The 10,056-nt window shown below is 37.7% G+C and overlaps 1 protein-coding gene across 2 annotated transcripts; it reads right to left on the reverse strand.

Moving 5' to 3' along the window:
- Positions 1-339: 339 nt before the first annotated feature.
- On the reverse strand, positions 340-9,748 carry LOC122079910 (transcription factor SRM1-like). Of its 2 annotated transcripts, none has more exons than XM_042646697.1 (3): positions 9,630-9,748; positions 6,939-7,820; positions 340-1,196 (listed from the first exon to the last, which is right to left on the reverse strand). In XM_042646697.1, exons 2-3 carry the CDS (start codon positions 7,322-7,324, stop codon positions 698-700), a joined length of 885 nt encoding a protein of 294 aa, XP_042502631.1. In that variant the 5' UTR covers positions 7,325-7,820; positions 9,630-9,748; the 3' UTR covers positions 340-697. The 2 variants fall into 2 exon arrangements, with proteins under 2 accessions (XP_042502631.1, XP_042502630.1); XM_042646696.1 differs by lacking the exon at positions 9,630-9,748 and adding an exon at positions 8,954-9,231.
- Between the last annotated feature and the right edge of the window lie 308 nt (positions 9,749-10,056).

Here is a 10,056-nt window from a genome sequence, read left to right on the forward strand (position 1 = left end):
AACCAGTGGAGGGAGATCTTTTTTCTTTGGGGAGGGGGGGGGGTTAAGAAGAGGGAGATCCATGCAAGTGACTAATTGGCAGTGAGATTCAAACCCACCATATATCAAGTTCAGAGTAGAATTTCCTAGGTCAAATTCAATATGGTAAAGGGCATGCAACAGAGTAGGTCTTGGATGAATATTACAAGCAACAAAACTGCTAAATGAGAATTGAGAATGTGAAAACCAGAAGCATGCTGATTCATCACATTGATAAACCTACAGAATCAAAACATGCAAAATTTCTCACGAATTTAGTTAATGAAGATGATACCTAATAGTCTACAAAAGAGAATCAGCTTTGCAAAGCATGGCACAATATGTGCTCTTACACCACTGGAATGTCTCAATATGAATTATCAAGTGTTTTACACCTCTTTGCCTTAGGACCTAACACTAATACTAATGGTAATAAACAAGAGAAACAGTAGGAACCTCCTCTACCCACTAAAGCTCCTGCTTACTTCCACATTTTTGCCTATAAATGTACATATAATTCCTTTTCCTATGGCTTATTTCAACACAATAAGAATTGGCAAAACTCATTCCTAAGTCTAGATAACCTTTGCTTGAAACTTAGGTTACCCATTCTTCCCTAAGTGGCCCATCACAAGCTGTCTATTCTATTTTTGTTTTACATTAGGGATAAAAAATGCAATCACCTATGTGCAGATGGATGTGGCATTGGGTATGTCATGGGAGCCATGTTCAATGGAGCACCAGGAACAACAGGTCCAGGAATTGGAGGCCGCACACCATATGCCACATGAGGAGGGCCAGCAAAATTTACAGGAGTGCCAACTGCTGAAACGAGGGGTCCTCCAACCGGTTGGCCTATGGTAGTACCATATACACCAACTCCAGGGGCACCAGCTGGGGCCTGATGTGGTATTTTGGAGGATTTATCTGAGGCTCCTGCACTAGACCCATTTGTTTGACCAGTGATTGGACCTTGAGGCGCTGATACTTCTCCATTCCCCACACTTGTAATATCATGGATACTTGATCTTCTCCTATCTTTGTTCATTGAGTTTAGGCGAATAAAATATTTTTGTGCATGACTGGCCACCTGAGTAGGTGTTCTCGACACCACAAAGTTTCGAGATATACTCCGCCAATCGCCTTTTCCATATTTGTCCAACCCAAGAAGAAATAATCTGATGCATCGAAACACAGGATTTCAGTTAGTCATTAGAAAACAAACGAATGTGATAATGGTAAAGCATGAATCTTGATCCAAACATGAACAAGAAGTCATCTACTGTTCTACGACCTGAGACCCTATGGTTTCAATACTGAATTGTGGAAAACTTTTTCTATTAGTTTTACTAGTTAATTACAAGAAAAATTGGCAGTACAAATGAATGAATGCACCGAGACATGAAGAGCCGGAAGATAGCCAATCTGAAGCAAAATGCATAATATGTTAAACTGGAGGAGGAACATTTATGAAAAACACATAAAGCTACTACTCCCAGAAAAGCAATTTAGATCAAATGTTAAGGTGCAATTTCTAATGTTCGATCCCCAAGGTTGGGTAAGAGTATTTCTATGACATAGAAGCACTCACAAAATTTGACTTCCAACTAGAGGACAAAAGTATTTTATAGTCGAATGTAATGCGGTTTTAAGAAAAATATTTCATAGCCAACCCCCAAAAGCAAGTAGATAAGCTCAGACTTGGAAGATGACAAGACAACAAGCATGCCTATTTTTTGTTTTGGTTGGGTACCAATACTTGAACATTGGTTGCTTAAGAACATAAACTTGATTCTTACCTTTTAAGCAACCAAAGATATTGGTTGCCTGTTTTTTGTTTTGGTCACAACCATAAGGCCACTAATTTATTATTTTTTTTTTTTGGGTAAGAACCGAAAGGTCACTTTAAAGTCTAAGAGAAGCAGCACCGAACACATTATATGGGCAACTGGATTCAGAAACATTCTTGCACCTTGATATGCATTAGATAAGATAATGTCCTATTTGAGACAGCTACAGAAAATGGAAATGTTCAAAAACAACCTAATACTAGAATAAAACAGTTGAAGCAAAGCTGAAGCTCTGTAGTGCCAAAAATTAGCATAAACAAACAAATAATTACAAATGGAATATATATATATATATGAAAAGGAAAATAAGCTCACAAGAAAAAATACACAAGTGAAATAGTAATATATAGACTTTCACACTTTGCTCGGATATAGTTTTGCTTGGATCCATGTAGCCGACCCTAAGTTGGGATAAGGCTAAGTTTGCTGTTTTCTTCTTGTTGTAGACGTTTGCACTTTGCAGTTTCTGATAATCTCTAAAGCAAGATTCCTAACAGAAGATTATATGATCTGCTCGCTTCTGTACTAACTCTACAATATGTCAACATACAAGAGGAAGACCAGACCCAAAAGTTTACACCATAGTTGTCAAGGTGTTGCCTAGGTGATGCCTAGGTGTCCAGGAGGCGTTGTCTGGATTGGCTCCTTGGTCACTTAGTGCATTGCTGGTGTCGCCTTAATTTTTGCTCACCTTGACTGCCTTGGTATGCCTTGACACCGTGACAACTATGATCTACACCAGAGCAAAAAGATGCAGGCAGAGACACAAAATAGAGGAGGATATACACACCAACGAACTCCCTAACACACACACGTGGGTCAAGAAGGAAAAACGGAAAGGAATTACAGTACAAAGGGTTACTTTACAAAGTACCACATTTTCAGAACATGATGTCTACTGGATTCCATAAGATTGTCCTATGAACTTCTGGTACTACAGTATGCTTTTATTTATGTTTTTCTATGATTATATATGATCAGCTTGCTCCTGATACCTAATTTGGAAGTTACCAACTCCAAGAAAGCAATATAAGTGGGACACTTGTGAATTCAAAAGACATTGAATTTGTACAGTAAGTCGTACTATTAAGCCAGCTACAATATTGGTTTATATGATGTACAAACTAAAAGAAAGATGAAGTAAACTATAGATTCTATATATAGTTCTCAGGAAATAGCGGCGAATGCTTTGAGCAATGGTAAAAGTTTCAGGCTGCCAAGGAAAATGCCCGGGTTCGAGTCGTGAGGGCGGCCACTTTGGAAAAAATGCCAAGGTTAGGACCAACTCCAAACTCACCCCTCCCAGGACCCTGCATAGGCAGGACCAGCTCTGAGTAATGGCCCTTTATAGTTCTCAGGAAATAGAAACACAGGAAAAGAGAAAAGGGATAAAGTAATATATAGTGTTCACAAAGCTATTTTATGAAATCTTGGACCACATCCTGGCTTCTAATCTTAAAATACAGGCCCCAATCAGCTAAGACTTGAGCTATGATAATCCATGTAGTTTATGTATTAGCTCTATTAGAATGGAATGGTCTAGGAAAATTATTCAAAGGACAGAAGCAATCACAGACTGAAAATCCACATGCAGAAATTCTGATTGGAAATGGAAAACAAATGCAGAAGTTCATAGTTCTAAAAACCAGACTAGACTAGACAATGGAACCAGCTTCAAAGACTGGACACATACATGACCGCAATTTTTCAGCTAAGCATTTAGAAGGAATTCTCTTTTTGGTTTAGTTTCCTCATTTCTGAAACCTCAATTCCAATCACCCAACCTTAAGCTCCCTTATTTGCAGCTTACACAAGAATACATTTTTTTTGGGGGGGTACTTTGTGGCTTGTGAAGGAACACAGTTTTCTTAGGGATTCGCGTGCATGGGTAATCACACTAGCAAGTTCCTGCATTTGTTTTCTCCTTAGACAGTAAACATATTCACAATCCAGATGTCCCAGGGTTGTGAAAGTGAAAAATGATCTCCCTTGGGTTTTAGTTGTTCTCCAACCCCCTCTTCTTTCTTTTTTAAATTGAAAATTAACAATCAATTTAACTATAACATGATGCATGCCCTATTTTTATTTCTGGTGATAAAATATTTTAATATGGAGATGAAAAGTGGCACCAAAAGTAAGTAAATGCAGTTAGAACAGATAGGAAAATACTGACGACTGCTGCTCTGGGCATCAATATCAATGAGCATCTTTCTACTTTGTTGCAAAATGAAAAAAAAAAATCACAGATAGGAAAAATGTCACAGGAAGCCCTAATCTTCTTCTACCAAGTCCAAAAGGAAAAGGGGAAAAGGGGAAAGGGGGGGGGGGAAAAGGGGGGGGGGGAGCTGGACTCTGTCCTAGAGTAGCACACCTTTCGCGGGGCGGGGAAGAAAAGAAATCTGTTCTTTAAAAACTGCAGTCTCAATAGATTACTGAAATTTATGATACATTTGAATCTTGACTTTTTGAAATTGAATAATATCCACTTTCTTATTTTTTCCATTTCTAATATTTTAATAGATTTTGCAAATCACAACCTACTCCAAGACTAGGTTTTCTGCTATGTAGACTCCTAAAAATAGATTCAGCACCTGCGTCCAACACATGTATCAACCAACTCTAACACCCAACATGGTATTGACATGCCTACTTCTATGGCTACTACTACAACGGAACGTTACATACTTATGGTACCCTACGCACATATAAATAATATGATCTCTTTCTATAGTACATGAGGAATTACCTATAAGGTTAAAACACTAAACAACAGCTTTAAACCACACTTAGACTGAACATAGTCTGTAAAGGCAATACAAGTAACTTATTTACAAACCATTAATAACTGATTTGTTTCAGAATACTACAGAATTAAAATATGACAAACAAAATTTATGACCACCCTAAACGAAACATAATATGAAAATTCAATAAAAAAGTAGTAAATTCAAAAATTTTAATAATTAGGTCACTTCCATTACAGTTACAGAACTATTATGAGATTAATTTTAATTTTAAAATATATGAGTATAACTTTTGTATGCCCCCTCCCAAGTCCCAAAATCTTATTCTTGTGTTTGCTTGCATCAAACACCTTGTGTCCAACTAAAATTCTGACACCCACATCCTTACCTAAACATAGACTGCATTGAACAAAGTCAAATTGGAATGGAACTCCTACGGTTTGCAGTCTGGCCTGGATTTCAAGCTACAAAAAGTCTAGACCAAGTCAATTAGGGGCAACTCAAGGCAATTCAGAATCATGTAAATTCAATATGGGAAAAAGGATTCTGTCCGGGAGTTTAGGGGCTTCGACTGGACACAGGGGGGCAAAATGACTGCCCCAACCCCTCATGAAAGGTGGAAATAACCAGCCTGTTGATGCTTCCAGGTGCGCTCTCATTGGCCCCCGTGCTGGTGCAGGAGCCACGCTACCGGACAAAGAACTCTTCTCCATTCAATATTGAAGGTGCTAGAACACTGGGAGTCAAATCACCGAATAACCATTACCTGGCGAAAAAGTTACCTGTTAATTGGAACAAGTGTTTTGACACTTTTTTTTGGTGAATATATAATTTTTAAATGTCCACTTATGCTAGGAAGGAAAGAATTTGGAGCCAAAGATGAGGGAACATTAACTAAGATGGTTTGATCGCATTCAATGAAGACCAACAGCTGCATCATTGAGGTGTCTTATGGTGTCTTTTGTCTTTTATTTTTCTTTTGGATAATAATGCAGTACAGGTTGAAGGCTCTAAAAGGGGGAGGGAAGCCAAAAATCTGAGTCTAAGACTTGAAGTGGCAAGAATGACATACAAGTAATAGAACTTATGATCTAGTGTAGAATGGAGCAAGAAATGGATGTACACAACCCCAGGTAGTTAGTAATTAGCTGTGCTTAGTGTCCTGTATGCCATGCATAAATCCTAACATGAAGTGAGATTGAAATTATAAGAAGGTACCATCAAAGCAGCCAAACTTATTAATTTATGTTCCAAGTACTGAAGACTATTAGTTCCAATATCACTGACTGCCAGGTGCGGCCCAATGCCCATGTCATGCATAAATCCTCGTACCATCTTGTCATACATGGCTGGGTGCACTAATCTCAGAAATTTAAAGTGAAATGGGGAGGAATAACAACATTATTCCCAATCTATGTTTAAAAGCATAAAAGCAACAAGGTTTGAATGAGGACACGGTTAATTCAAGTGGAAGGGTTACTAAAATAAACAGACTGTGCAACTCTTAAAAACTAGAGGTCTAGATTCCTCTGCGATTGACCAGTGCACTTTTCGTCATGTATAAGGATTCATAGATTGGTAGAGGACCATGAATCATTCTAAGTGATTCTGATCTGGATCAGCAGTTCCATTTACTGTGCAAGAATTGATCCATTTAATTAATCTAGATCAAAAAGTGTTTTTCTTTCTATTGTCAACCCTAAGAGAGTGAAAGTCTGTTGTAAAATGTTTCAAAAGATTTCGAAAAGTTAAGCATTCTCAATTATTCCTCTACTTAATAAATTTTTTGTCCAACCTCTTGATGATAGCAGGAGAAATCCATCTTCACTAAGGTTAAGAATAGACAATTTTGTAGAAGCAAACAAAAGAAGAAGAAACCAAAACGGCTTTGCACCACTTAACTTCTCCTTGGAAAGGGGAAAAAAACCACAGGCTGAAACTAAGCCTCATATGAAAAACCTGATGGCTTCCCCATCTCACTCTAGGTTCACTGTCCGATAATATTAATTGGCCGACCTGATGAGTTACAATATTGTTTTGGGCTCCTTTGCCAGTTAATCATATGAGCAGAAAACCACATAAGAAAGATACAATTTCAATTAGGAGACCCAAAAAGAAAGCATAATATTCTAAGTAGGTAGTTTCAGTACAAGAACCTGATAGACAGTCGAGAAGACTCTTTCTCCAAAGCATAATACTAAATTAACCAGTAGAGGCCCACTAAACAATAAAATAATGCAACAGTAACTAATCTTTACTAAAAGCAATGTATCAGGATGATAGCGTTCAACAACACACCAGAAAACAAAACAACAAATGTCTTTACCTGTGCTCTTCCTCTGTCCAAGCTATTCCCTTGCGTCGTTCTTGATCGGACCTCGATGCCTTCCCTCCTTGATTAGATTCATTCTGATATTGACCATATTGGTTTCCCTTTTTACCAGACCCAGCCTCGGCTGCCTGGTCTGTTGAACCCTCTGAAGAAGAAGCATAGGGAGGCAGAGGAATACAGCCAGATTCAATCCCTTTAATATCTTCAACTAAAAGCTCAAAATGATGTTTGATCTCTGCTAGGGATTTCCCTGGTACAGCCGCTGCAATATTCTCCCACCGATCATTGGAGTCCTCAGGATTAATTGCCAGGGCATTCTCGAACGCCTTCTCCTGCTCCCAACTCCACAAGGAGCTACTGCCCGTCTCATCTGTGGTCATCTAGCCTTGTTCAAATCTGCCCAGAAGGGTTTCATCCACAGGGAGATAGCTTGGAAGGAGACACAAAGAAGGAAATCTACCAGATTACGGGAAATCTACACCAGAGCCAATCCCCAAAATCACAAGTGAATGCAAAGAAGCTGAATGAAAGCTTTCCTTTTAATTTCTACCACTATCGTTTTGTCCTTTCAGGGAGGTGTTCTATATAGATGCAAAAGAAATCCTGATTTTCTATAACAGATCTTGGAATTTGGATCTGAATTATTACTGGGGAAGATATATCTACTGGTTAATTGGCAAACAGAAATTGTGCACTGCAAGAACTATATAATAACAGTTCCATGGATGCAAGTGCAGGGAGCAGATATGTCAGAGCAGAGGTAAGAGAAGAGAATCAACCAAAACCACCTCACTGAATAATCAAAATACAGGAGGAGAGGAATTCAATGGTGATTTGCTCCACAATAGGAATTGGATTTCTGGGAAAATTCTGGGCCTATTAGAAAAGGAAAAACATTTAGTTAGATCAGGGGAAATAACTTTTTAGCCAAAATAAAAGATGTAATAAATGATGGTGTGGGACAGCAAAAAAGAAAGGAAAATATTAATGGTGGACAATTCAATCAAAAGAAAACTAGTGTTTCTGGACACTCAGATGTGAAAGTGACCACAATGAAACCAGCCAAAAAAAAAAAAAAACTGGCCTTTCAAATTGCAAGTCCTGCTAACCAAAATTCCCCTTCATAAGCACTATTTCCACAGGCCCACAGAAACTCATCCTTCTAAAACCCTGACTATTTAATCCTCCTCTTACAGTAGATACATAGCTCTCATACCTTGTTTCCTTCAGTAGATTAAACCAAATAATGAGAATCCCACCACTAACAGATACCCTTTTCTTCATGAGCTGACAAACAAACTGTATAACAGTCAAATAATTTCCTTCAGAAACACATATACTAACACCAACCACCATAATCCCCACCTCAAGATAATCATCTTTTTCCTCTGATAAAAAACTTTACAGTAGAACCCACATCATGATTCCTAGATTCTAACCATGATTGTGATTACCCCTCATCATGTTTCCCACTCCTTTCACTATTTACACCCAGACATAGATAGACAACAATAATCATAATGTTGATATATTAGAAAGATTCTAAAAAGCAACAGAAGATTTGTTTCCCTTTTTTTGCCTTTTAACTCCCGGTTTTAAGGCATATGGGAGTTGGGTAAAGATTGATAACTTCTAACAAGATCTCAGAGGAAAAACACCCAACCTAACATTCAGCAGCCAATACATTTCATTTTAGAATTTTTTTTTGTTTTCCTTCCCCTACCCTTTTTTGGCTGAACAGAAGCCTAACCTTTAGAAACCCAGATATTGCACCACTTCTTATACTATCATTTCTGGAAATATTAAAAAGATATTGAAGTACCTTAAATCAGTAACATATAATAAAATTAGCTTAGCCATAAAAATTTTAAAATTTTGACTGTCTAATAAACAAAATCTTAAAAAGACAAATGACTCAGAAACTGGATAACCCAAAAACTGCCAAAATCTACCATTGCAAAAGAAAAAAAGGTCAAGAAAAGATTTTTATTATGTAAGGCAGGAAATACCCAAAACGCAGAGGAGACCCATCAGCCCGAAAGATTTGTTAGAAGCAAAAGAAGAAAAATTGGAAGGTAAAGAATGCAAAAAGTTTGAATTACCAAATGAGTCCAGAAGTCTGAAAACAAAATTCAATCAGTAGGGCCGCTAAACCCCGAATAGAAACCCACGGGTCTTAAAAATCAGTGTACTGGAGTTAGAGACAACACTAACCCTAGAGCAGAATCAGTCTCCAATAGGAAAATCTAGTGAATACCCAAGAACTAGATAGGCCGGAAACAGATGAAAAACAAGAATTTGATGAACAAAAGACCTCATAAGGTGACTGAAATTACATGGGTAGGGCAAGAAATTATACTTGACGTCGATGGGTTATCTTCAAAGATCGACACGAGAGTTGGCGTCGGGGTCCCATGGAACAACTACTTGCAGGGCCAGCTGGGATTGAAAAGGCTCCAAGTTGGTTAAAGTGGAGAAACTGGAATCTGCAAAGACCATTAATATCTGACCAAAAGAAAGATAAGAGAGAGACAGAAAGAGCAGCTTTCTTTGTCAAAATGGGTGCGGGTGAGAAAAAAACAAAAGGATTCATCAGGAGATCAGATAACGATCTGCAGTTGCAGAGAAAAGAAATAATTTTTTAATTAAAAATGAAAAACAGGGCAGTGTTGAATGTTTGTTCACCTCTTGTTTCTTGATGCTTCCCTCCCAGCAATTCGTCATGTAAAAAATGGTTTTTTCAAGTTTCAATTTTCAAATTGTTTAGTCCGGTCCTCGACTCCCTTCTCTCTCTTTCTTCTTTTTCAGTTCCCATTTCATTATGAACAAAAATTCTATTATTAGAGAAGACAGAGTTACAGACACCAATTTTGGATTTTTTTTTTCTTTTTTAATTTTTTATGATGCCAATTTTGGATTTGGGTTGCGTAAAATGTACACCAATATTTTTTTTTCTTTGCATATATTCTGCAACCATTGCAATACAGGTTACACAACCTTTGAAATCATGCATGCACCCCTTCGTGTAGTCTTAATGGCTCTTCCAATTATTTTAATAATTTTAAAAATAATTTTTATGAAAAGAAAATTCTCACAATGGTAGTGTGTGGAG

Source organism: Macadamia integrifolia, chromosome 5 (assembly GCF_013358625.1).
Source record: "Macadamia integrifolia cultivar HAES 741 chromosome 5, SCU_Mint_v3, whole genome shotgun sequence".
Taxonomy (NCBI): Eukaryota; Viridiplantae; Streptophyta; class Magnoliopsida; order Proteales; family Proteaceae; genus Macadamia; species Macadamia integrifolia.

What these genes read in the sequence shown, in the direction of transcription:
- LOC122079910 (XM_042646697.1), bottom strand. Translation starts at nt 7,324, where the DNA reads ATGACCACAGATGAGACGGGCAGTAGCTCCTTGTGGAGTTGGGAGCAG. An exon ending in TGGACAGAGGAAGAGCACAG is followed by an intron (nt 1,197 to 6,938) that starts GTAAAGACATTT and finishes TCGATGCATCAG; the next exon opens with ATTATTTCTTCTTGGGTTGG.